At 46.5% G+C, this 27,985-nt stretch overlaps 1 protein-coding gene and 1 non-coding gene across 3 annotated transcripts; both read right to left on the bottom strand.

Annotated features, from left to right (window-relative positions):
• Window positions 1–131: 131 nt before the first annotated feature.
• Window positions 132–27,916, bottom strand: NSUN4 (NOP2/Sun RNA methyltransferase 4). 2 transcript variants are annotated; one of them, XM_012931057.2, is made up of 7 exons: window positions 27,602–27,668; window positions 24,051–24,135; window positions 23,005–23,348; window positions 19,000–19,154; window positions 12,911–13,065; window positions 1,248–1,372; window positions 132–702 (listed from the first exon to the last, which is right to left on the bottom strand). In XM_012931057.2, exons 2-7 carry the CDS (start codon window positions 24,117–24,119, stop codon window positions 426–428), a joined length of 1,125 nt encoding a protein of 374 aa, XP_012786511.2. In that variant the 5' UTR covers window positions 24,120–24,135; window positions 27,602–27,668; the 3' UTR covers window positions 132–425. The 2 variants fall into 2 exon arrangements, with proteins under 2 accessions (XP_012786511.2, XP_004599481.2); XM_004599424.3 differs by lacking the exon at window positions 24,051–24,135 and having other exon boundaries at window positions 27,602–27,916.
• LOC118758778 (U1 spliceosomal RNA) lies at window positions 7,688–7,851 on the bottom strand. Its single transcript, XR_004995858.2, has one exon. It is a non-coding gene; the product is annotated as a U1 spliceosomal RNA (small nuclear RNA).
• Window positions 27,917–27,985: the final 69 nt, after the last annotated feature.

The following is a 27,985-nucleotide window of genomic DNA, read 5'->3' as shown; positions in this document are numbered from 1 at the left end:
AGTATGACAAAAGTCCCTTAACCCAAGCTCGAAAGCCTCACTGAATTCCCCGGGTTCAGGTGCCTCATGGAAACCACACAGAAATGGTACTTAGACCGACACGACGCCTGCCCAAGGAAACCCCAGCTCTATGAAATTTCAACAATTTTATTGACTGAATGCTTCTTCCTGAGTTTACAGCTTAAAGTATGACCCTCCTCCTTCCAAGCCCCTCTGAGGCAGGAACTCAGCACAGGCCAGGAGAAGGGGGAGGGGAATGTGTAAGTCAGAAACCTGCTGGTGCTCCACAATGGAACAGCAGGACAGAAAAACTCCGACTTCTGCTGAAAACTATCTGCATGGAGACAGCAGTGCATCTCTGCCTCAGTTCCAATGCCTCCAGCAGAGTACACCTTTTGTCCTTCTACTCCAGGTACAGGGTGATGCTATGTCAGCCTACGCATCTTGCAGAAATACATAGGCCCAAAATTGGCCATAAGGTTTGGTATTACCAGCTCCCCAACCTGGCAAGATGGGAAGAAATAGAAAGTTTCCACGAAATGCTTTCTAAAGTGGGTCAAGTCTTCCACCTGAACCTTGATGCTGTATTGGTTGGCCAGGAGTTCCATGGTACCTTGTACCACGTACTCATTCTGTAGGTGTGACAGTGAGCAGGTGGAATAGACCACATAGCCTCCTGGCTTAGTGGCAAGGAGTCCAGCCCTGAAACAAAAAGGGAGAAAAGCAATGACTAGTGAGCTTCCCAACAGTGGATAAGTAATATATGGTAGAAACACTAACAGGGGAGTCTACCAAGAGATGAAGAACTGGGGAAGACTGCCCTCAAGTTCCTCCCACAATGACACGCCTGAAAAGTACTCTCATGGCAGATAGCTCCAAACTAACTCATGGGATTCTAGTCTAGATTAAATCCTGATTCTACAGACTAAGTCCTTTCCTAGCCCTAATGTTTTGATCTTAGTGGCTGTTTTTCAAATATTTTCTGCTCGTTGGTGCTGAGGACAAATTAGTAGAAGTGAATCTGTGTAACCCATCCTGGTATCTACGATTCTATGTTCCATAGAGGGATCACCCTGTCATGTCTCTCTCTTCTGAGAAGATCCCCAGTCATAATATCACTCTATAGTCAATCATCTTCATAAGGGCTTCCAACTCTAGAGCCCCCCATGCCCATCCCCCCCCCCCGTAACTAGACCCCAAGAACACCCTGGCACAAAGTTCTGAGGTTTAATAAATTGGTCACTCACGCAAGAAGCTGCATTTGCAGCATGGGCAACATCTGCCGTTCCCTCTTCCTTGATCGCTTAAAGATGTTGTTCTCTTCCTCATGAAGGGAGTGGCGGTCAGTGGTACAGGGCACATCCACCAGTACCTGCCCAGAATGTTACAGGGTAAAGTGTTAAAGCTCCTTATAGGTGGGCTGTTTGAGGCCTCTGGCCTGGGAGGTTTGGTGGTGTACTCGCCCCACCTGTGCTTCCATCACAGGGAACCTGACATAGCTTCTCAGACTGGGAAATAATGAGGAAGGCAATACTCAGGACTATTCATATAAACACCACTTAAAAATTGGTATCAACCTATAAAGAAGTCTCTAGTGCTTCAGGGATCTGTCTTTAGCTATCTAAATGCAAACATCAGACTCACAGGCATTGCATGCCAACAGGGTAGCCAGTATACCGAGTGACAGGAACCAGATTCAAAATGATTTAATAACAGTGTCAGATCCAACATGGGAATATTTTAGTGATAGTTGTAAAGTTATTCATTTACTTACCAACAGCCTACTTTATACCAGGCATCAGAGACAAAAAGACAAAAGCTTTTATAACAGTCCTATATTTATGTTTCAAAACAGAAAAATCATGTTTGGAAAAGATCTGTAAATTTTTAGTTAAGCAGAAACTCCAAGTAAATTAATAATGAACCAATGTTCAATATTCTCATGTATTCCAAGGCTGCAGAAGTTGATATAGGGCATACAGAGTAAGAAAAATTAATGACCACTTTGTATTCTGGTTAGGTCATATCTTTAGAACTATTATGGGGCTAACCTTTATAGGAAAAAGAGATGTTAACTAAATGGGGATGCCTAGAGAAGAGTCACTGGAATGTTCTTGAAATAACAACAGAGAAGAAATTATATCATCTATTTCCAACAACATAGCAAACTAGATATCCTAAAAAACACTGTAACATAAAATACCTAAAAAGGCTGGCCAAAATATATATTCCAAATCTTAGGTGGAAGTGGAGGCAGTGGCATATCACACTGAGCCTCTGCCTACAGTGCTAGCAGGCTGGTACCCCATATGGGTACGGGTTTGTATCCGAGCTGCTCCACTTCCCATCCAGCTCCGTGCTTATGGCCAGAGAAAGCAGCAGAGGTTGGTCCAAATCCTTGGACCCCTGTACCTACACGGCAGACCGAGAAGAAGCTCCTAGGTTCAGACTGGTCCAGCTCCAGCCATTGCAGCCATTTGGGGACTGAACCCCAAGATTTCTCTTTTGGGCCCGGCGGCGTGGCCTAGCAGCTAAAGACCTCGCCTTGCATGCACTGGGATCCCATATAGGCAATGGTTCTAATCCTGGCAACTTCACTTCCCATCCAGCTCCCTGCTTGTGGCCTGGGAAAGCAGTCGAGGCCGGCCCAAAGCCTTGGGATCCTGCACCTGCATAGGAGACCTGGAGAAAGTTTCTGGCCTGGCTTTGGATTGGCGCAGCACCAACCATTGCAGTCACTTGGGGAGTGAATCATCAGATGGAAGATCTTCCTCTCTGTCTCTCCTCCTCTCTGTTGTCGCCTTTCCAATAAAAATAAATAAATCTTAAAAAAAGTGCTTTTGGAGCTGGAGCTATGGTACAGGTTAATCCATGGTCTGCAGTGTTGGCATCCCATATAGGTTCTAGATTGAATTCCAGATGCTCCACTTCCAATCCTGCTCACTGCTAATGTGCCTGGGAAAGCTGTAGAGGATGTTCCAGGTCCTTGGAACCCTACACCCACATGGGAGACCTGGAAGAATCTCCTGATCGTGGTTCAGCCTGGCCCAGTCCCAAATGTTGTGGTCATTTTGAGAGTGAGTCAGCAGATAGAAGATACTCTCCTCTCTCTATATAACTGACTTTCAAACAAGTAAATCTTCAAAAAAAAATACTCTAAAATATAAAACTTACAAAAATTAAAGAAAACCCTTAGAAGCAATCAATCGGCTAATCAATAAAAAGTAATACAATGAATGGGAGCACGAATCCAGGAAGGCAAACAGAAGCTGAAGTCAATGACTTCCATCTTTTTTTTTTTTTTCCACAAATCCTTAAGTACCTAAAGGCCAGGATAGAAAACAGGACCTTGGACCACTTAAAGTAGGGAATTGGGAAAGAAACATACTGGAAAGTCCTCAACGAGATTCCTGTTTAGCCAGAGTGAACTGGGAAAGAAAACCTGACCCAAAAAGAAGACAACAAGGGACTGTAGTGATGCAGCACGTACTATTCAGCATCTTCAAAAGGAGACAACAAAAGAATGTATCAAATGTATCTGTTTAACTATGGACAAAAATAATGTGTTTTCTTGAGAATTTTTAACTACTCAGGAAGGGGTTTCAAAATCACATCTGCAGGCCCAGTGCAACGGCTCAGTTAGCTAATCCTCTACCAGCAAGGGCTGGCTATCCCATATGGGCTCCAGTTCATCTCCTGGATGTTCTACTTCAGATCCAGCTCCCTGCTTATGGCTTGGAAAAACGGTGGAGGATGGATTGAGTCTCTGGATCCCTGCAGCCATGCAGGAGGCTGTGAGGATACTCCTGGCTCCTGGCTTCAGATCAGCTCAGCTCTGGCTGTTGCAGTCATTCAGGGAGTGAACTATTGGATGGAAGATCTCTTTGTCTCTGTCTCTCCTTCTCTGTGTAAATCTGCCTTTCCAACAAAAATATACAAGTATTTTAAAAATAAATTAAAAAAAAAGAGCCAAGAACAGAAACCACACAGTAAAAGAAGCATAGCAAATCAATACAGTAAAACAACATAAATGAGATCAAAATTTTCAGTGGCAATAACTAAGTAACTAAGAAAGTAAAATTTACAAACTGGATCAGAGAGAAATTCAAGTCTGTGCAACATGAAAAAAGACACAGAAAGAAATGATTCAACAAAGCTAAATATAAGCAAATGAGTAAATGTATAACTAACTGCAATGCACAAAAAAAAGAAAGCTAGGGTTGGTGTTGCAAAGAAAATGTAGTGTTAAGCTGCTACCAGCATCCATATGGGCACCAGTTTGAGTCCCAATCGCTCTACTTGTGATCCAGCTCCCTGCGTTAGCTGTTGCTCACCTAAGAAAGCAACAGAAGATGACCCATCCGTTTCCCTGCCACCCACATGGGAGGATGGAAGACCAGCTCCAGCCATTGCTGCCAATCAGGGAGTGAACAAGCAAATGGAAAATTGATCTCTCTGTAAGCTCTGCCTTTAAAATAAACGTCTTTAAAAAGAAAGGGAGGGAAAAAAAAAAAAAAAAGAAAGGGAGGGAGAGAAAATGGGTCCAATGTGATGGCTCAATTGGTTAATCCTCCCCTTATAAGTCCAGGATCTCACATGGGTGCTGGTTCATGTGTGCTGGCTGCTCCACTTCCCATCCAGTTCTCTATCTGTTGCCTGGGAAAGCAATGGAGGATGGCCCAAAGCCTTGAGACCCTGTACGTGCATTGGAGACCTGGAAGAAGCTCTTAGCTCCTGGATTCAGATCAGAGCTCAGCTCTGGCCACTGTGGCCATTTGGGGAATGAACCAGCAGATGGAGGATCTTTCTCTCTGTAAATCTGTCTTTCCAACAAAAATAAATAAATCTCAAGGGAGGGAGGGAGAGAGGAAAAAAGGGAGGAAGGAAAGAAACAGAAAAGCGAAGCAAATAAAGCAAAGCTTTGGGAGTTTCCACAACCCAGAAAGGAGACAGAGTCTATAGATTCTTTCCCTATTCCTTGTCAGTGTCCTCAGGAAAGGCTAGAATTCTTGGGAAAATGGTTGCAAAGGATACTGAGCACAGCTGGATTCCTGATCCCTGGCACATGTAAAGAGCAAAGTTAGGCGATTTCAGGTGAATATAAATCAACGGCAACTCATGTGAGTATCTTGATTCCAACAGATCCTTGTTTCTGATTCAATATTGTCCATCGTGGGAAATGCGGAGCTCAGCCACGGGAGAAAGGAGAAGATGCTCTGCTGCACTGCACTTAGGGAGACAGGGAAGCCTCACTATTTCACATCAGGTGCAGCACAGGTGCCTGCACCAAGCAGGGTCCAGCCCAGCACGCATGGCCGTCAGCCCTAAGCAGCCAGTGCTGCCAGGGTGGTGACCAGAGCTCAGTCTTGGGTGCCTGTCTTGAACACACATGGCTTCTTCTAGTATATGAAAACATAGAAATGTGTTCAAATGCACATTATTTAAAGTAAATGAACTCTCAAAAAAAAAAAAAACTCACAAAGAAAGAAAACTGGAGGCAGGCGGCAGGTGGCAAGGGCAGTGTTTGACCACGAACACGAAGAGCCCATGGGCCTTGTCCTTTCTGCAGCTGACGGACAAGTGGAATTGGAGCAAGGATTGACCTAGAGTGTCTGGAGCCCTGAGGCAGCTTTCTTCTTTGCTCCAAAGTAGTTAATATTTGTCTAACACATTGGCATTTTTTTTATTAATTATTTTGCATTATGTGACAGTTTCATAGGCTCTGGGAATTCCCCCACCCCTCCCCCTCCCCTCCCCCCTGGTGGATTCCTCCACCTTGATGCAGTATTACAGTTCAAATTCCATCAAGATTCTTTCCTTGCAAACATATACCAAGCATAGAGTCCAGCTACTTATTGTCCAGATGGGTTGAACAGTTTCTTGGGGAGACCATTTCTGGTCCGAAGTTAGAGCTGGTAGAATATCATCACAATCAATTAAGAGTCCCAATATAACATCAACAGCAATTTGCAATATTATGGAATTGACGTGGTTTTGAGTAACCAGTATGTTAAAAAAAAAAAAAAAACCAAGTTCTTAACCACAACCTATGATTAGCTCATTGACACCTCAATTTTAGTTTATATACAGGACCGGACCGGCTGCTATATACCTTAAAATGGCTATAAGGTACCATTCAGCTGTCTCATGTCTATTTCATTTTAGTATTTAGCCATTTGTTGTGTTGAAGTATAATTTTGCTGATCTTGGCAGATTTTAGGATAATCTAGACTGGCTTGTAACTCTAACAAGATATTTGTCAACATTTAAGGTGCAGAACATTTTGTTTTGTTTTGTTTTGTTTTGTTTTGTTTTGTTTTGTTTTGTTTTGGGGGGGGGTGTGCAGGAAAATCCTCAACACCATGGTGAGGAGTAACTAATCTTTGTGTCCCACCCAGCGAGGCATGAGCCAATCCATGCCAGCTCTTTCTTGTTAGATTTCAAGCTCTACTTTCTGTTGTTTGTCTATTTATTTTAGGTTTTTTTTTTTTAGTTTGTATGATTGTTTGCTGTGAGGGGTTTTGAAGCGATCCCGATGGTCATTGCGAGGGAGGGCGGGGGTCCAGAGGTGGAGCCAGGCTCGGACCAGAGAAAGCTCTCCTCCCTAGTCCCGAAGGACATTTATTGTTCTTCTGTTTCTGTGGACTGCTCAGGGCTTCTGGTTGTCTTTCCGATGACGTTGGTTTCTGCACGGTAGTGTTTCGACTTCTTCCATCCCCTGCGGAAGCTCCGGTTGAGGGTGGGTGACCTCAGAGTACTCGGCCTCCGAGGGCATCCAATTCCCTGTGGCCTCCTTGGCAGTTGGGATATAGTCCTTGTTGCTCGTATTAATAGTTTGTGGTGAAGGTCTGGGAGTCTTCATGGTTGGGATCTACACGATTCGGTCAACAAATAAATGACAAACATCTTCAAGACAGTCAAGTTTGTTTTGAAATGTCTGAAACACTGCCAAATCAGATGAGAGGCACTGTTTTACACTGTGCCAAAAGTCATATTATCAGGCCCAGCGGTGTGGCCTAGCGGCTAAAGTCCTCGCCTTGAACGCACCGGGATCCCATATGGACGCCGGATCTAATCCCGGCAGTTCCACTTCCCACCCAGCTCCCTGCCTGTGGCCTGGGAAAGCAGTCAAGGACGGCCCAAGGCATTGGGGCCCTGCACCCACGTGGGAGACCCGGAAGAGGTTCCTGGTTCCTGGCTTCGGATCGGCACGCACCGGCCGTTGCGGCTCACTTGGGGAGTGAATCATCAGACGGAAGATCTTCTTCTGTGTCTCCTCTCTGTATATCTGACTTTGTAATAAAGTAAAATAAATCTTTTTTTAAAAAGTCCTATTATCAATGAATGTAAAAAGTGAAAATGATAAGGTTGTGGTAGTATTGAAGCTTGCTGTATTTCAAGCATTATGATAAACACAAAAAAATGAACTTCTGTTTTTGTTTGTGGTTTTGTGGTTTTTTTGAGACAGAGGGAGAGTGCTGCCATCCACTGGTTGACTCCACAAATGCCCCAAAATGTCTGGAACTGAAGCTAGGAGAAGGAAACTCAAACTAAGCTTCCCTTTTAGGTGGCAGGAACACAATTATTTGAGTCATTGCCATCACCTCTTAGGGTCTACATTAGCAGGATACTAGAGCCAAGACTCCAAGTAGCAAGCCTAAGTATTTCTTTTTTTTTTAAATTTTAACAGTGGAGAGCACGAACGCAGTCCCCCACTACCATAAATTATGCAGTCGAGTTTCCCACATCTGGGGAAATCGTAGGGGTCAGCACATCCGGAGTGCAATGGATAAGCCTCACCCTGGGAAAACCACCTTCGTGATCATGGTATCTCCCCTGCCAGGTAAGTACAGCCTAAGTATTTCAATATGATATGTGAGAATCTTAACTGGCATCTTCATTGTGACTCTAAAAGCTCACTATTAAATGCATTCTTACTCATTCGTCACCTATAGAATTGGCATTACTAATAAATTCATTTTACAGATGAAGATGAAGCTTAACTGAAAGGTTTTAAGCAACTCAGCAAACTTCTCTGGTTGATAATCCAGGCAGTCTGCCTGCAGAATCCTTGTACTCTTATATCATGCAATCTACAGATTTGAACTCAGCAAGAGGAAAAACTTTCTAATACCAGAAGTGTCAAACAACAGCATTTCAGTGAGTCTCTGTAAACAGGAGCAAGCACAGACTGATTGAGGACGACGACCAGCTGCCTAATTGCAGCCAGGTACTTCACCCAGCACCTTCCTTTGATACACTTAGTGAAATCTCACAGTCATCCTGCAGGGTAGGATTATCCCAGCTCACAAGTTGGGGGATATAAAGCTGTTATTTTCCCTCTGCAAGGCATCCACCCCTCCAACACAGAACATCTGTGTTTCCTGCCCTGAATAGGCTAGTCACAGTCTCCTCCTCCTTGCATGGCCGCCTCCTGCCTTTCTCAGAGAAATGGCCTTGTTTGCCTTCTGGGAAGACAATTCAGCTCCCCAGCCTCACAGCCTTCACCCAAACAGCCCAGACCAAAAGTTGCTCTCCCACACTCATAAAACAAATAGACACCATTTAAATGCACCTATTTACAGCCTGCTTCAGGCTCCTGTATTCTCTTAGAGTCTGCTGGACCCCCTTTGTCCCACCTATAAAAAGCATGGTTCCTATCTCAGAGCTCTCAGTGTTTTGTCTTCCTTTTTCTTATTACACTTCCTAACACAAGCAGCCTGCTAAGATCAGCAAGAGGCAAATACAGACACTAGTCAGGGTGACAGTAAAGCTCTGTCGGGGGTTCAGCTGCTTTCAAGTCCAGGAAGCTAAATAGGTCTTTCAAGCCAACCCAAGATTCTATAAACTTGGATCAATCAATTTCTTTAGAACAAACAAGAAGAAAAAAAAAAGATTCATTTTTATTTACTTGAAAGGTAGAGTTACAGAGAGAGCAGGAGAGACAGAGATCTTCCATTCACTGATTCTCTCCCCAAATGCCTGCAAAGGTGATGGCTCGGCCAAGCTGAAGCCAGGAGCCCAAACACCTGGGCCATCTTCTGCTATTTTCCCAGACCATGAACAGGGAGCTGAGTCAGAAGCTGAGTCAGAAGCAGAGCAGCCATGGCTTAGCAAATTAAGTGCTTTACCAAATGAAGCCTCTCAGGTAAATGCTGGTTACAGTTCTGTCTAGCTTCCTACTACTGACCTGGGAGGGCAGAGCAAGATGGCTCAAGTCCTCAGGCTCCTGCACCCACGCAGAGACAGGAAGAGAATCCTGGTTCCTGACTTTGGATAGGTACAGCTCTGGCCACTGCAGTCACTGGGAAAGTGACCCATGGATGCAAGATATCTCTGTCTCTTCTCTCTCTCTGTAACTCTGCCTTTAAGATAAAAATCTATAAGTCTTAAAAAAAAAAAACAAAAACTGGGCCCGGCGGTGTGGCCTAGCGGCTAAAGTCCTCGCTTTGAAAGCCCCGGGGTCCCATATGGGCACCGGTTCTAATCCCAGCAGCTCCGCTTCCCATCCAGCTCCCTGCTTGTGACCTGGGAAAGCAGTCCAGGACGGCCCAATGCATTGGGACACTGCACCCATGTGGGAGACCCGGAAGAGGTTCCTGGTTCCCGGCTTCGGATCGGCACACACTGGCCCGTTGCAACTCACTTGGGGAGTGAATCATCGGACGGAAGATCTTCCTCTCTATCTCTCCTCCTCTCTGTATATCTGACTTTGTAATAAACTGAATAAATCTTTAAAAAAAAAAAAAAACCACAAACACAAGCAAAAAACGAGCATAGGGACTTGAACCGGGACCCATACAGGATGCTAGTGTCATAGAGAGTGGCTTAACCTGTGTGCCAGCACCTTTTTCAATATTTTCTTTCTTTTTATTTACTTATTTTTTTTTTTTAGAAAGTCAGATTCACAGCAAGAGGAAAGACAGAAAGATTCTCCACCTGCTGGTTCACTCCCCAAATGGCCACAATGGCTGGATGGAATGTAAATTACATACCACCAGTTTGGCAAAAAGCTAACAGCAGCTATGTTGGCAAAATATAGGAAAAGATGTACTAAATGATTACCAATAGAAGTGAAACATTTTTGTTGTTGTTTTTTATGATTTATTTTATTTATTTTGAAGACAGAGAGAGGGGCAGAAAGATCTGCCCACTGGTTCATTCCCCAAATGGCTGAAATGGTCAGAACTAGGCCAGGTTAAATCTAGGGGCCTGGGTACAAGAGCCCAAGCATTTGGGTCATCTGCTGCTCTCCTAGGTTCATCAGCAGGGAGCTGCATAAGAAGTGGAGCAGCAGCAGAGAGTTAAATTGGTGCTCTGAGATGTGGCTGCCACAACCCACACCACTACAATGCGGACCTCATGAAATTTAAATTCCATAATTCAGCAATCCCTGTCAAAATCTTCTTTTTAAAGATTTATTCATCCTTATTGGAAAGGCAGATTTACAGACAGAAAGAGACTTCTGACTGCTGTTTCACTACCCAAATGGTTGCAATGGATGGAGCTGAACAGATCTGAAGCCAGGAGCCACGAGTTTCTTCTGAGTCTCCTACATGGGTACAGGGTTCCAAGGTTTGGGCTATCCTCTACTGCTTTCCCAGACCATAAGCAGGGAGCTGGATGGGAAATGGAGCAGCCAGGTCAAGAACCAGTACCCACATGGGATGTCGGCCCTTGCAGATGGAAGATTAGCCAATTGAGCCATCATGGTGCCCTTTTCCCTCCTCATCAAAATCTTTAATGGATACAAACTATTATCCAGCAGTTATATTTCAAAAATACAAGAAAAATTAATGAGGATGAAACTCCATGGTACATAATTAAATGAAAAAAAAATGTTTAGAATAGTAAATATACTACCACTCCTATCTTTAAGATTTAGTTATTTGCGGGCCTGGCAGCGTGGCCTGGCGGCTAAAGTCCTCGCCTTGAACGCACCAGGATCCCATATGGGCGCCGGTTCTGGTCCCGGCAGCTCCACTTCCCATCCAGCTCCCTGCTTGTGGCCTGGGAAAGCAATCAAGGACGGCCCAATGCATTGGGGCCCTGCACCCACGTGGGAGACCCGGAGGAGGTTCCTGGTTCCTGGCTTTGGATCGGCGCAGCACCGGCTGTTGCAGTCAGTTGGGGAGTGAATCATCGGACGGAAGATCTTCCTCTCTGTCTCTCCTCCTCTCTGTATATCTGACTTTGCAATAAACTGAATAAATCTTTAAAAAAAAAAAAAGATTTAGTTATTTGCAAGAAAGAGAGTCTTACCTCTGCTAGTTCATTCCCCCAAATAACCACAGCAGTCAGGTTCGGGTTAGGCCAAAGCCAGGAGCCACAAATTCCTTCTGTATTTCCTACACTGGCGTCTGCTAATGTTCTGCAAATATGCCTGTTGCTTTCCCACTACTCCAATATGGCTGACAGCACGGTAAGTGATACTTTAATTGACTGCAACAGAATGCCAGCACCTAACACTCCTATTAAGAGACAGGAAGAGGGCTTGACAGAGTGGCCTAGTGGCTAAGGTCCTCGCCTTGATCCCATATGGCCGCTGGTTCTAATCCCGGCAGCTCCACTTCCTCTCTATCTCTCCTCCTCTCAGTATATCTGACTTTGTAATAAAAAAATAAAATAAATCTTAAAAAAAAAAAAAAGAGAGACAGGGAGCATCTAGATGTTTGGCTTAGCAGTTAAGATACCTGCTTCTGTATCAGAAAAGCTGCTACCTGCAGACCCTTGGAGGCAGCAGTGATGGCCCAGGGTTCCTACCCACCTCACCAGATCTTTGATCTCAGCTTGGTCTCACCTGTTGCAGGTTTTTGAGGAGTGAATCAGTGGGTAAGAACTATTTATTTATTTGTTTATCTCTGCCTATCAAATGAATACAATTTTTAAAAATTTAATTCATTCATTTTTAAAATAAATGAATAAAAATCTTAAAGAATTTTTTTAAAAGTACACACACACACCTATCTATATTTGTAAACGATCTATTTCAAATAATACAGAAAAAAATAGACACAGTGTTTATCTGTAGAGAGGGGAAGCAGACTGCTATTTATTGGAGTAAAAGGAGAGGCCAGCACGGTGGCTCAACAGGCTAATAATGCAAGCAATAGCATCGCATATGGGTGCCAAGGAGACCTGGAAGAAGCTTCTGGCTCCTGGCTTTGCATCAACTCAGCACCAGCCATTGCAGCCATTTGGGGAGTAGACAAGTGTATAGAAGATCTTTCTCACTGTCTCTCCTTCTCTCTGTAAATCAGCCTTTCCAATAAAAACAAAAAGGAAAAGGAAAATTTGCCTTTCATTGGACACTCTGTATCTTCTGAATTTTGTATCATGTGCTATATTAATATTCATAAATAAATAAAATTGAATGTATTCATACTTTCATGAGATTTTTAAATTTTTAATTTATTTTTATTTTATTTTAAAGGTAGAGAAAGAGATTAATTTTCTATCTATAGTTCACTCCTCAGCACCCAAGGCTGGGCTGGCCCAGGCCAAAGAATTCCATCTGAGTCTCCCAAGTGAACGGCAGGGACTTAGGTACACTGACTGGACTCAAACCAGACACTCTGATATGGGATGCAGGCATCCCAATGGCAACTTGTGCTGCTGTGCCAAATGCCCACCCCCTTTACAAGGGTTTCTGAGTAACCATGTGACTTGAGAAATAGAAAAATAGAATAAGCCTAATACATTTTCCCCCACCAACTATCACAAATGAGGGTATCAACCAGTGATGTAAATTGAACTGACAACACTGCAGGTTGGGTTTTTACTTCTGATCAGCTCTAGAAACAGCCTACATGTTCAAATGCAGGGTCTGGATCCTACCCATTCAGGGCCTGGGGTCAGGAGAGGAGGCTAGACTTAGTTCAACAGATGTCTCAAATCAGGAATCACTCACCCGGTCATAGGTGTCTCCCTCCAGTTCTCCCCACTTCCTGCCATCCCATGAGGTGACTCGAACTACATCCCTGACACCTTGAGGTACATAGCTGTGAAGGACGTTCTGTAGTCTGCCTGTCCTGGAAGTGGAGAGATCATTGGCAGCAAGATGCCCTAAGGAAATAAAGATAATTCAGAGGCCATGGTCCAGTGAACATCCCCACCAGCAATGGCGCTGACAGACCAATTCTCAGGCAAGGCAATCAATGCAGATTAAAAGAGTAGGGATTTTTGCTATGTACATGGCACAGTACCAGTAATCCTGGAGTGGCTGTTGCAAAGGCAAACACCTACATGGGCCAGAAAGGCTAAGAAAATAAATCAGGGGTCGGTGCTGTAGAACAGCAGGCAACGTCGCTGTCTAGTATGCCAGCTTCCCATACGGGCACTGATTCAAGTCCTGGCTGCTCCACTTTTGATCCAGCTCCCTGCTAATGGCCTAGGAAAGCAGCAGAAGATGGCTCAAGTCCTTGAGTTCCTGCACCCATGTGGAAGATCTGGATAAAACTCCTGGTTCTTGGTTTTGCATCAGCCCAGCATTGGTCATTGTAGCCATTTGGGGAGTGAAACAGCAGATGGAAGAGCTCTCTGTCTCTGTATCTCTGCCTTTCAAATAAATAAACATCTTTTTTCTTTTTTAAAGCTTTGGGCTGTGCTTGATTGCTTTCCCCAGGCCACAGGCAGGGAGCTAGATGGGAAGTAGGGCTGCCGGGACTTGAACCTGTGTGTATATGGGATCCCAGTGCGTTCAAGGTGAGGACTTCAACCGCTATGCTATCGCACCGGGCCCAAATAAACATCTTTGAAAAAAAATAAATGAAGCAGATCAGGTAACAATATTTCTTAAGAAATATGCTCTCCCCTACTATTCTTCCCTTTTAAGATGTACTGATTTATCTGAGAGATAGAGTGATAGAGACAAGACAGGTCTTTCATCCACTGATTTACTCCCCAAATAGCCACAATAGCCAGAGTTGAGCTGATCAGAAGCCAGGAGCCAGAAGCTTTTTCTCCCATGTGGGTGCAGGAGGCCAAGGATCTGGGTTATCCTCTGTTGCTTTCTTAGGCCACAAGCAGGAAGCTGGATCAGAAGTGAAGCATCTGGGACTAGAACCGGCACCCACATGGTATGCTGGTGGTTGCAGGTGGAGGATTAGCCTACTGAGCCACCACACAAGTCCCATCTCTTACAATTCTTGAATCATATCATGTGGCTCTCTTCATCTTTAGATATTAAAAGTTATTTACGGGCCCGGCGGTGTGGCCTAGTGGCTAAAGTCCTTGCCTTGAAAGCCCTGGGATCCCATGTGGGCTCCGGTTCTAATCCCGGCAGCTCCATTTCCCATCCAGCTCCCTGCTTCTGGCTTGGGAAAGCAGTCGAGGATGGCCCAAAGCTTTGGGACCCTGCACCCACGTGGGAGACCCGGAAGTTCCAGGTTACTGGCTTCGGATCGGCACAGCACCAGCCGTTGCAGTCACTTGGGGAGTGAATCATCGGATGGAAGATCTTCCTCTCTGTCTCTCCTCCTCTCTGTATATCTGACTTTGTAATAAAAATAAATAAATCTTTAAAAAAAAAGTTATTTACTTCTTATTCCTTAGTAATAGAACCAAATTTCATTAGGAAAGGGCAATGTGCCCCAAAAGACTACATTTCCCAGCCTTCTTTTGTAAAAAAAAGTATGACTATATGACTAAGTTTTTTTTTTAAGATTTATGTTATTTTTTCTTTGAAAGGCACAGTTACCGAGAGAGGGCGAGATAGAGACTTTTCCATCCACTGGTTCACTCTTCAAATGCCTACTACATCCAGAGCTAAGCAGATCTAAAGCCGGGAGCTTTTTCCATGTCTCCCACATAGATGTAGGGGCCCAGCAAGGACTTGGAAAATCCTCCTCTGCTTTCCCAGATCATAAGCTGGGAGCTGGATCTGAAATGGAGCAGCTAAGACCTGAACAGTTTGCCTATATGGGACTCTGGTGCGGCAGTCAGAAGCTTAACTTGCTAAGCCACAGTGCCAGCCCCTATGACTAAGTTTTGATTAATAAGTTATAGGTGTAGCAAGTAAAGCTGCTAACCTGTGATGCCGGCATCCCATACCGACATGAGTTCATGTCCTAGCTGCTCCACTTCTGATCTGACTCCCTCCTAATGGCCCAGGAAAAGCAGCAGACGATGGCTCAAGTGTTTGAGTACCTGCTATTCACATGGGAGTCCTGGAAGAAGCCCCTGACTCCCATCTTCAGCCTGGCTCAGAGCTGGCTACTATATCCATCTAGCACGTGACCCAGTACACAGAAGGTCTCTCTCTGTCTCTCCCTCTAATTCCAACTTTCAAATAAATAAATAAATATTTGGAAAAAGTTAACATTAAAAACAAAGTAAAATAACATTAAAGGATTAAAACAAGTAGTAATAAGCATTGCGTGTGCCTTTTGAAAAACGTTTCTGAAGAGTTGACACAGGAGTAGGTGTCTAAGCAGCAGCTGAGACACTTGCATCACACACTGGAGTATCCACAGTCGCTACCCAGCTCTGGTTCCTGCCTCCAGCTTCCTATGGATGCAGACCCCACTGAGTGGTGGTAATGGCTCAAGCGAGATTCTGGCTCCTCATTTTACCTCTGGCTTAGTCCTAGTCACTGCAGGCACTTGGGAAGTGAGTCAATGGATCACAGCTCTCTCTTTCTGGCTCTTTTTCTTCATCTCTCAAATAAAGATATTTTAAAAGTTAACAAAACAAAAAAGGGCCTGGCGCAGTAGGCTAATGACTAAATCCTCATAGTCACCAGGATCCCATATGGGCAATGCATTTGTGTCCTGGCTGCTCCACTTCCCATCCAGCTCCCTGCTTGTGGTCTGGGAAAGCAGTCGAGGATGGCCCAGAGCCTTGGGACCCTGCACCAGCGTGGGAGACCCAGAAGAGGTTGCTGGCTCCTGGCTTCAGATCAGCTCAGCTCTGGCCATTGTGACTACCTGGGGAGTGAACCAGCAGACGGGAACATCTTTCTTTCTGTCTCTCTTCTTTGTAAATCTGCCTTTCCAATAAAAATAAATAATTTTTTTTAAAAAAGTTAACAACAACAAGACAGAAGTAGCAGATGAGAAAAGCCTCTTTCGCTCAACTTTCCTTTTGTTTCAAATGTAAATGTTATGACTGCAGTTCCAGCAGCTGTCTTAGATCATGAGGCAATCTTGAGGATGACGCTGGCAATAAAAAAGATTGTAATAAAGGAAATCAATGACCTGGAGCAATAGCGTAGCAGTTAAAGTCCTCACCTTGAATGCACCGAGATCCCATATGGACGCCAGTTCTAATCGCACAGCCCCGCTTCCCATCCAGCTCCCTGTTTGTGGCCTGGGAAAGCAGTCAAGGATGGTCCAAAGCCTTGGGACCCTGAACCCATGTGGGAGACCCGGAAGAAGCTCCTGGCTCCTGGCTTCGGATTGGCTCGGCTCCAGCTGTTGTAGCCACTTGGGGAGTAAACCAACGGATGTTAGATCTTCCTTTCTGTCTCTCCTTCTCTTTGTACGTCTGTCTTTCCAAAAAAAATAAATAAATCTTTAAAAAAAAAAAAGGAAACCAAGCTCCTAATAATTTTGGAGGCTCCATCCTAGGCCAGACTTCTTTACCTCTGCTTCACTTAAGAACAGATAACTGCTTCTTCTTTAAACTACTTTGTTGGGTTTTCGATTGTATGTAATCAACCTTTATTCTGATTTATCAACTACCTTTCATGTTCTTTCTTTTTTTTTAAGATTTTTTTTTTTATTGGAAAGTCAGATTTTACAGAGGAGATAAGAGCTAGAGAGAAAGATCTTCCATCTAGTGTTTCACTCCCCAAGTGGCCTCAATGGCTAGAGCTGAGCCAATCTGAAGCCAGGAACTTCTTCCAGATCTCTCACGTGGGTTCAAGGTCCTAAGACTTTGAGCTCTCCTCGACTGCTTTCCCAGGCCACAAGTAGGGAGCTAGAAGGGAAGTGGAGCAACCAAGATGCAAACTGGTACCCATATAGGATCCCAGCACTTGTAAGGCAAGGACTTTAGCCACTAGGCTACCATGTTGGGCCCTTGTGTTCCCTCTTTTTAAAAAATTTATTCAAGGGCCCAATGGCTAAAGTTCTCACCTTGCACCCACCGGGATTCCATATGGGTGCTGGTTCGTGTCCCAAAGGCCCCGCTTTCCATCCACCTCCCTGCTTGTGGCCTGGGAAAGCAGTCGAGGACAGGCTTTGAGACCCTGTACCTGCATGGGAGACCTAGAAGAGGCTCCTGGCTCCCAGCTCCTGGCTTTGGGAAAGCTCAGCTCCAGCCATTGTGGCCACTTGGGGAGTGTGTAGCGAACAGAAGATATTCCTCTGTCTCTCTTCCTGTGTTTCTGATTTTCCAATAAAAATTAATAAATCACTTCCCTCTGCTGACTCACTCCCCAAGTGGCCACAAGGGTCAGAGCTGAGCCCATCTGAAGCCAGGAGCCAGGAGCTTCTTCCAGGTCTCCCACACAGGTGCAAGGTCCCAAGGCTTTGGGCCGTCCTCTACTGTTTTCCCAGGGCACAAGTATGGAGCTGGATGGGAAGCAGGACTGCCAGGATTCGAACTAGCGCCCATATGGGATCCCGGCACATGCAAGGCAAGGGCTTTAGCCACTAGGCTATGGCGGTGGACCCAAAATAAATAAATCTTAAAAAATTAATCAAGAAGCAGAGAGGTAGAGCACATCTCCTGATTCATGTCGTTTGGTTCAGCTCAAATGACTGCAACAGCCAGAGCTGGAGCAGGCCAAAGTCAAGAATTCAATCCTGGTTTCCCATGTAGGTAGCAGGGATCTAAGTACTTGAGGCAACACTGCTGCCTCCCAGGGTCTGCACTGGCTGGAAGGAAGCCGGAAGCTGGAAGCAGGAACTGGAGCCAGGAATTGAAGCTAGAAACTCCACTATGGGATGCTGTCTTCTTAATTATTAGGCCAAATGCTTACCCCTTATTTTCTCTTTTTTGATCAACATGAATTCAAGAGATAATCCACTGTGTTCTTAGCTCGACTACAAGGAAACATAATTGAAAGCTTCAGAATAAATTATAGTTGATATCTAGATTCAGAGTAAAGGAATGACAAGGCAGGATGGGAACTGTGGTGAAGAATTATAGTATATACCTTATCCAATAGGAGTGGCTGTAAATGTACCCATATTTGAGATAATTCGGAGTAAAAATTGGGTGTTTCTTCTGCTTTAGGAGAATATTCAGGAAGATCTGAACTGAAAAAGGGAAAGGCCTTCTGGTTCTGGCTTTACTTCCAACTCTTGGAAGACTCAAGCTATTTATTCTCTCCAGAACATAGTGTTCCCTCCACAAAATATGAGGGTTAGACTAGTAAACTTTAACTTCCTTTCTGGCGATGGAATTCTGTGTTTCTGAGATCAAAGAATCAGTCATCTGGGAGAGGCACACGAACGAAAGTGAAGGGCTGGGAATTCAGCATACCCCAGGAGAGCAACTCTCAATTACTTCTCCCATGCCCTGTTCTTCCTCCTCCAAGGAAACCTAACACTCACACAGCTCCCTGCTGATGTGTTCATTCTGACCAGCACAGCATACATGCTGGACTCTCTGGCACTGAACTCATTAAGTCCACATCAGGATCTTCTCTCCTTGTCTGGCCTTCCAGGAGGCTCAGACCTGCCTGAATCACCCATGGATCTACCCTGAGCCTAGAGGCTAACTCAAACTGTGCAAACTAGCTAACAGATTCCTGCTAATGTGAACCCATGAAGACAACAGACGGTTCAAGCACCTGGGCCCCTGGGACCCACACGGCAGAGCCAGATGGAGTATTGTGTTCCTGCTTCAGTCTGTCCCAGCCATTTCGAAAGTGAACCAGAGGACAGATTTCTGTCTCTGTGCCTTTCAAACACAATGAAAAGAAATTCTGATAATAAGCAAGCACTATCTACCCTCCTAACTCTGATCTTGGGACCCATTATATTGTATGACCCTCACTAGGTAAGGTGAGGTGTCCTCCCTGCCCAAGGCCCCACCACCCTGACTTACGGCAACAGCCAGTCTGAAGTAATGCTAGTGTCTTTCCTCCAGGGGCTGCACACAGGTCAAGTACAGTGTCTCCAGGCTGCAAGCCAAGGGCCAGGACAGGCAGCAAAGAAGCAGCATCCATCAGGTAGTAGTCCAGGACGCCCTGGCTGCCAAGTCTGGAAGAGAAAACAAGTTACAGTCAAATTGCAAGACAGAGTGCGATGGAGTCAAGCTCTCCAAGTCTGTTATTAAGGAGCCCGTGAGCTCCACTCAGCAAAAACTCACTTCTCAAACCCATACTCACTTATTCTACTTACTCATTCATCTACACAGTAGTAGCAGTGATCCTCTGAAAACACGGTCAGAGGCAGGCATTTGGTGCAGTGGTTAAGAAGCTGCTTGGGGGGCCTACCTCCCATACCAGAGCGCCTGGGTTCAAATCCCAGCTCTGCTTCCTATTCCAGCTTCCTGCTAATCCATATTGTGAGAGGCAGCCCACAATTGTCCACAACAGTCAGGTCTGGGCCATGCTGAAGTCAGCTGCTGGGAACTAAAGCCCAGCCTCCCACACAGGTGTCAGGGATCCAAGTACTTGAATCATCACCTATTGCCTCCCAGGGTGCACACTGGCAGGAAGCTGGAGCTGGGAGTCGAACTGAGACTCCCAACTGAACACTTCAATATGGCAAACAGATGTCCTCAGCAGTGCCCTTACCACAGTACCAAACACCTGCCCCAATTTTTCTTTAAAGTACTTACAGTTTTATATGTATAAGGGTGTGTGTGTGTGTGTGTGTGTGTGTATTCTCTATTAGAATGTTCACCCCACGAGGGAAGATTTTGTCTGCTCAATTCGCTATAACATGCTCAACACTTGAAACGTGTCTGGCACATAATATGAACTCAATTTTAATTGGTTACATATTGAAATAACAAAGTGCTTCCCAGATTCAGAGAGAAGAGTTGTCAATTGAGTTAATCAGGATAAACTGAGGTGGGCCTCATGAACGAAGAAAAGGCCTTAGTTAAATGAGAAAAGAAGGTAACAGGCAGGCATTTGGTATAGTAAAGTGGCCACTTGGGTTGCCCGCTTCCCATGGTGAAGCGCCTAGTTCAAGTTCTGGCCTCTCCTTCTAATCTAGCTTCCTGCTAAAGTACATTGTGGGAGGCAGCAAGGGATGGTTTAAGTACTTGGATCTCTGCCACACACATGGGAGACCCAGATAAAGTTCTGGGATCCTGGCTTTGGCTTGGTTTAGCTCCGGCTGTTACACGTATTTGGGGTGCAAACCAAGGGACAGAAAATACCTATCTCTGCCTCTTCACCTTTTAAAAGAAAAAAAAAAATAAATACATTAGGAGAAAAAAATTCTCTGAGCTAAAGAATTTGGGCTGTAACCTGTAAGTTACCAACATTTGTAAGGAAAAATGACCTGACCAGACAAATTTGGATTTTTGAAAATTAAATAGACTAGAAAAAACAAATTAGCGATAGGCATTTGGCAAAGCAGTTACCATGCCACTTGAAACACCCACACCCCTTACTCAAATGCCCTGGTTCACATTTCACTCCCGATCTACCCTCCTTCTAATGAGCATCCTAACAGGAAGCAAGTGATGGCTTAAGCACTTGGGTCCCTGCTAGAGTCCCTCCTTATTTATGTTGCAGACAATTTCAGGGAGTTCCTGGATTCCTGGACCATACCCTGAATTACTGAGAAATTATGATCATTTTAATTTTACAGGAATCTGATCAAGATAAAATGGGATAGAAACCCAAACACATGATAGAGATTCTATTGGAGGGATCAACAGCATCCAACAATGTGCTGTGCCGACTTCCCTCAACTTAGGTCCTCCCTGAGCACTGTCAGTTAGCACAGAGATCCAAACAGAGGTGGGTCTGATTCCAAAGCCCATACTTGTCAACACAGTGCAAGACAACCGTTCACCTGCTTAGAAACTCTATTTGGGGCCCGGCGGCGTGGCCTAGCAGCTAAACTCCTCGCCTTGAACGCGCCAGGATCCCATGTGGGCGCTGGTTCTGGTCCCGGCAGCTCCACTTCCCCTCCAGCTCCCTGCTTGTGGCCTGGGAAAGCAGTTGAGGACGGCCCAAAGCTTTGGGACCCTGCACTCGTGTGGAAGACCTGGAATTAGTTCCTGGTTCCCGGCTTCAAATCAGCATAGCACCGGCCATTGCAGTCACTTGGGGAGTGAATCATCGGACAGAAGATCTTCCTTTCTGTCTCTCCTCCTCTCTGTATATCTGACTTTGTAATAAAAAATAAATAAATCTTTGAAAAAAAAAAAAGAAACCCTATTTATGGGTCTCTAGGATAACTGTTTTTGGCACATTATAGCACATGGCCTAAAGGTGCCCAGCCCTGGCAATCCCTGTCACCTGCCAGCAACCCTGAGCCACTGGAAAAGTCCCTTTTCTCCAACCTATAAGCTCCTAGCGTTGAAGGTTCCCACACACTTACCTTTCCAGCTTCATCTCTCAAGTAGGCAGCTTTTCCTCACACCTGTAAACTGCCTGATTTATAGAACTATTTCTGGCCTCTTTTAATCTGCTTCCAACACACTATCTAGACCTAAGTTTCAAAAAATTCAAATCTAGAGCTCTAAGATTTGTGGCTAAATCCTCGCCTTGCAAATGCCTGGATCCCATATGGGTGCCAGTTTGTGTCCCAACTGCTCCACTTCCCACCCAGCTCCCTGCTTATGGCCTGGAAAAACACAGTATAGGATGTTCCAACACCTTGGGACCCTGTACCCGTGTGGGAGATCCGGAAGAAGCTCTTAGGTGCTAGCTTCAGATCAGTTTAGCTCCAGCAATTACCATTTGGGGAGTGAACCAGTGGCCACTGGAAGATTTTTCTCTCTCTCTCCTTCTCTTAGTAAGTCTGACCTGCTTTTCCAATAAAAATAAATAAACCTTTAAAATTTTTTTCAAATCAAGCCTGGCGCAATAGCCTAGTAGCTAAAGTCCTCATCTCTCATCCACCAGGATCCCATATGGGGACAGGTTCATATCCTGGCTGCTCCACTTCCCATCCAGCTCCCTTCTCGCGGCCTGGGAAAGCAGCAGAGGACAGCCCAAGGCCTTGGGACTCTGCATCCACATGGGAGACCCAAAAAACTCTCCTGGCTCAAACTCAAATCTGACCACATCATTCCTCAGCTTATAATTTTTCAGGACTTTCATTTCCTTTATTAAGTTCAAAATTTTACATGGCTTATAGGACCTCGACAATTTGGCTTCTGCCTGCTTCTGTAGCTTCATATTTAGCTTTTCTTCCCCCAACACTCTCCTGCCACCAACTCTAATTCTTGCTCAAGTTTCAAGTTTTAATTTTCACTTCCTCAGAAAGTATTTATTTATTTGAAAGGTACAGTTACAGAAAGAGAGGGAGAGATCTTCCATCTTGTTCACTCCCTAAATGGTCCCTTTGGCCAGGGCTGGGGCAGGCTAAAGCTTGAAGCCTGGAACTCCATCCACATCTCCTACATTTGTGACAGGAGCCCAAGGACCTGGGCCATTTTCCACTGGTTTTCCAGGCACATTAGCAGGGAGCAAGAAGAGCAGCCAGGACCACAGCATTCCCTATGGAATGCTGGCATCAGCAGGTGACAGTTTAACAACAACCACATCATCCTGCTGGGCCAAGAGGCAGACATGTGACACAGAGGTTAAAATGTTGCTTTGGATGCCCACACTCATATTGGAATGCCTGGTTTGAGGCCCAATTCCTCTCTTTCCAATCCAACTTCTTGCTAATGACTCAAATTAGGTCACCCCCGTGCAAGACACATTCTGACATGCAGGTTTCTGGCTTTATCCTCACACAGCCCTGGCTGTTGTTCTCTGTCTATGCTTTTCATTAACAAAAGAAAAGAAAAGAAAAAGGCACACCATCATGTTAGCAATATCATGGTCTTTATTATAGATGGCAGGGATAAGTCTCATCATGTCTACTTCCAGCAGGTACTCAAGATGCTCCCAGCAATGGCTCTAGACCTTACCTGGCTGGAGAGAAGCGACTGACATCTCCTCTGGCAAAAGTGAAGCATCGAAGGTTTGGACTGCAAGCCCAGGAGGCGGGGGTTGTACTTGCAGATTGGCCACCCTCAGGCTCCAGCTCCCAGGAGGTGATGGCTTCATTCACGAAGTCCCTTGCATTCAGCTGCTCCAGGCTGGCACTCACATGATCCCGAGCTGCAAAGTTATTGACCAGTGCACCGTACTTCTGCTCTGACAGGAGACTGACACGGATAGATGGCCAAAGGTCCCCAAACTGCACACTGTAGGTCATGTCAAAATTCTGCAGGGCCAATTGGCTGGCAGTGAATTTGGGCTCTGTAGCAGCCTAAAAAAGAAAGTACAGGCTTACTGACCTTCTCAGGCTTGCCTCTGTTTCCTACTGCTGAACTGTCCCTTCTTCGCCCCCCAATACTGTAGGGCCCAGGGAGTAAATCTGATGGGTCTAGCCAGTGCCTGCTCCTGCCTTTGCACACTGACTCTGTGTTCCAGGAGAAATGTGAGAGCAAAATGGGAGAGGTGCTGGCTTCACCACCTCAGAGTCATGAGAAAAAGGAACCTGGGACTCAAAACAAACATGAAGATCAGGCGCAGGCACTGTGGCTAATGCTAAGCAGTCTCTTGGGCTGTTCGCATTTCATATCAGATTGCCTGGGATGGGGTTCTGCCTCTGCCTTCCATCCAGCTTCTTGCTAATATAGATTATCCTGGGAGGCAGCAGATAACAGTTGAAGTACTTGGGTTCCCGCCATCCACAGGAAAACCATTCCTGGCTCCTGGCTTTGCCCTGACTACTGCGGGCATTTGGGAAGTGAACCAGTGAATGGAAAACCTCTCTCTTTCTTACTCTCTCGCTCTCACTGCCTTTCAAATAAATAAATAATTCTTTAAAACGTGAGAACTTATTTAAAAATAACATGGGGCTCATGGGGAGAGGGATAAGAGAAGTTTTAAAGGCGTAAGAGAAGTTTTAAAGGATGGGAACTCAGAATTTTCCTGAAGAGTCTACTGGAAAGAAACTATTACAGACCTGGGATATTTTCAGGCTTAAAGACAAAAGATCCTTTTCTCCTGAACAATCAAATTTTCCAAAGCACATTCATGTCTGCTGGCTTCTGCGAGTGAAAGTAAGAATAGCAGTACTCAGTAAGATGCAATAAAAACAACCGCACATATTTGATGAAGAGGATAACCTACCTTAGGACTGCAGTGCCTGGCAGCACATGCTCAGAATCACAGGGCTGGAGGTTGTTTGGGGAGAGTTCCCAGAACTCAGGAAGGTGGGAAAGGGAGAGTTCACTGGAGGTGTGAACCAAAACAGAGCCTTGTAGGAAGACTCTATGGGGTTAGCACAGAAGGATGAAAGTCAGGTTTGAAGATTAAAAGGCAAACAAAGCTTGCAGAAGAGAGGTCCGTAAGCTGGTTCTGGTTGCCTGCCACAGCCAGGATGTTTCTATGGCTTGCGGTCTTGTTATGACGACTTTTACTCTGGCCTGGATTACTGGGCTGGTCAGAATTTGTGGCTCTGGTCTTCATTTCTTGCCCTGGTGGGGACTCCTGCTCTGGGCATGATGTTTTGTATGGTGAGGACTCTTGCTCTGGCCCCGATTTTTGCCATGCTGAGGGCTCTTGCTCCGGCTCCTCCTCTGCTGGGGACTGTTACTCCGGCCCCAATTTTTGCCACGAGAACCCATGCTCCGGCTTCGGTCGCGGTGAGAACTCTTGCTCTGGTCCTGAGCTTTGCTAATCTGAGTATTCTCATGCAGCCCCAACTGAACACTCTTGCTCTGAGCCTCGTTTTTCTTGTGGTGAGGACTGTTGCTCCGGCTCCGACTTGTGCTATCATCGGGACTTCCGCTCTGACTCCGACTTGTGCTACGATGAGGTCTCTTGCTCCGGGTCTGACTGTTGCCATACTTCATACTCTTGTTGTGGTTCTCATTTTTGTTCTGTTTGGTATTCTTGTTCTGGTTGTCACTACTGTGGCACTCACTAATGATAATAGTTGAACTACAGCTAGGATTACTGCTACAGCCAGGGCTCTTAGCTGAAGACATAGGACAGCTGTAGGGGATCTTGGGGGATTCTTTGCGAGGGCCTTGAGGAGCCACAGAGTAGGTGTGAAGGCCACATGGAACAGTAGCAGGGCAGGCCCGGGCTCGCGGACCAATGGGTAAACACTGGGGGTCAAAGGGTGTTCTCAAAGGGATAAAAGAATAGATATGGGTAGAACAAGGGGGTACCACAGGCTGGCAATGGAGTATGGGTGGGGCCTTGGGAGTACTATACACGCCACGTGAGGGCACCGTGGGCTGTCTGTAACAGCGAGGGAGTCCTGTAGAGTGACAGAGGGAACCAGAGAGTGGGAAAGCATGCTGGGCGGGAGGCACCACAGAGTACACATGGGTATTGCAGGGAGGTCCTCTAGGGAGCTTTTGGGGGCTGCTCTTAGCACAGCTACTGGGCAAGAGAGGATCACAAGGAAGACGGAGAGGAATGCAAGTGGGGATGACGGTTTTGAGGGTTTTAGAGACCACAGTAGGTGGGGTAGTCCCTGGGGAAAATTCTCTAGGGCAGGAATTTGAAGGCATTGTGAAGGATGGCTCCATACAAGAAGGTCCAGAGGGGGGACAAGGAGGCGGAGGAGGTGTGCTGGCCTTAGGGGGCCTCGGCTGGCAAACAGGGGTGTTTGCAGCAGTGTTGACTAGGGAACGACACCTGTAAACAGGATATGGCTGTCTTAACTCTGCTTTGGGGGACTTCGCTTGGGGGAAGACGGGGGTAGGCAGTGGGGGTTCATTGTAGCTTCTTTGGGTAGCTGACTGGGGTGTACACACAAACTGCTTGCCCTGGGGTAAAGGGACACAAAGAGTAGGATAAGCACACGGGGCAGGAGGTGGTTCCTGGGAATAGGGAGGAATAGGAACCATGGTGTCTGGGTTTAGCAAGAGGTAAGTGGTCTTACCCGTGTCCCAGGTCAAAAAGTGGGGCTTCCTGGGAGCCTGGGATGGGGTTGAACAAGGAGAACTAGGAGTCCCAGGGGGTAGCTGGATGGCACAGAAAGCACCCCTAGGGGCAGATATGTGGTCCTCAGAGGAAAGATGGGAGTAATGATAAGACCCCTCCTCAGGTGAGTAGGGAGAGCCCGGTGCGCCTGCCTGAGGAGAACATGGGGAGCCACAATTTTTCTCAATGGCCAGATCAACTGGTGGTTTAGGGTCACAAGAATCTGGAGGCTTAAGGCAGGCATGGTAAAAGCTGCCAGCAGGTAAGGAAGATGTTGGGGAAAGAGGAGGGTCATCACTTCTCCCTGACGTCACGTGAGAAAGCAGAGGGGGTATCACTGTCCTAGTTTCCAAAATCCTATGAGAAAGAGCTGGCGAGACGAAAGGTCTATTCTCCAAGGGCTGGTGAGCCACCAGGGGAGTCACTGTGAGGCCAGTTCCCAGGGCCCCGCGAGTTAGAGGGGGCGAAATGAGGGGACAAGGTCCCTGGGAGCCATGGGCGAGGGAGGGTGGAATTGCGGAAGCGGTTTCTAAAGATACATGAGTGAGCTGAGGAGAGGTCACCGGGTTGGATGCTGGAGGCCGATGAGGGAGGGTAGGAGAGGCCACTGGACTATAGTAACAGACGTAAGAGTGCTGGTCAAGGCAAGAGCTGGGAGGGCAGCGAGGCTGTGTTCTCTGGGAACTGATCCAGCTGCAGTAGGTATTCCGTGGATGGGGAGGAGGTGACCCTAGAGGGCTGAACCGCTCAAAACAGGGGCTGGAAGGGGGTGAACCAGCAAAGCTGGACCCGCCACAGTAGATCCTTTCCAGAGAGGAAGCACAGGTTTCAAAAGAACATCTCCCATGGCACAAGGGTAGTGGTGGGGTCGGGCAGGGTGGTGGCGGGGGTGAGGAGGTAACCACCGGTCGAGGCAAGCAAGGGGGCGAACAAGGCATGGAGGAAATGCCCGCACCACCGGTGAGGCAGGAGTAAGGGTCTCTGAGGGGAGGGGGCTTGTGGCATCTTTGGCTTGCGTTTGGGGACTGGCCGGTGGTTTGGGCAGAGTAGTCGTAACCTTTCCTGGGCGCCAGGGGCAGCTCGAGGGTGAGGAAGGGGTTGAATCCTCTCCCGCAGGGCGGCGAAGACCCAGAAGGGAAGGGGAAGTCGCTAAAGCATTTCTCGAGGGGTGAAGGCTCCCTGGTTGGAAGTTCAAGGAGAAAAGGGGGAGAAGAGGTCATGGGATGGGGGTGAACAAAAAGGGGAGGGAGGGGAGGAGGGAGGGAAGTGGGAAGAAGAGAGGGGTCAAGGGAAAGGAGAAGAGGTGACATAACGGAAATGAGGACACAGTGATGACGTAACTAAGAGGGGCGGAGTCAAGCGGTCATACACACATCAATACAGAGCTGAAGAGTGACAAAATAAGAAGGGGAGACAGAAGCGGTGACATAACAGACCCGAGAGACTGAGGCTTCCTGAGCAGTGAGGGGCGTAACCACGAACCCGACTGAGGGTGGCGAGTGGACGGGCAGCAGACGCCCCCCGAAGGGCTGTTTCCCACGCTCCGCACCCCGCCGCGCCTCTGCTGGAACCTACCCATTTCTTCTTGTGTCGATGTCTCCGCGGGACCGTAGCAAAGTCCACACGCCTCACTAGTTCCCAAACACGTCTCAGGACGGGCGCAGCCATGTCAGCGTGCGTCGCCGTGTACTTCCGACCGGAACTACAGCACGAGAGCCGCAGGTTCCGGGGAGGTGGTGCGCGGCGCTCCAGAGGACCGGAGCGGGAAAAGTGAAGGCAATTTCGTCTCACGCTGTCCGGCGCTCCGCCTACTTCTCCCTATCAGGTGCAAATCCCACCTTCCCGCCCTCACCACCTGGGAATTAATGGGGGTGTTGGAAGCAGAAAAACCCGGCTCCCTGAACGTGGCTCCAACTATATGCTAGAAGTACAAGTGAATCCAGAAATGCTCCTCACCAG

Source organism: Ochotona princeps, chromosome 2, assembly GCF_030435755.1.
Source record: "Ochotona princeps isolate mOchPri1 chromosome 2, mOchPri1.hap1, whole genome shotgun sequence".
In the NCBI taxonomy this organism is placed as follows: Eukaryota; Metazoa; Chordata; class Mammalia; order Lagomorpha; family Ochotonidae; genus Ochotona; species Ochotona princeps.
The sequence above is the reverse complement of the archived record's forward strand: the minus strand, read 5'-3'. Positions and strand labels throughout refer to the sequence as shown.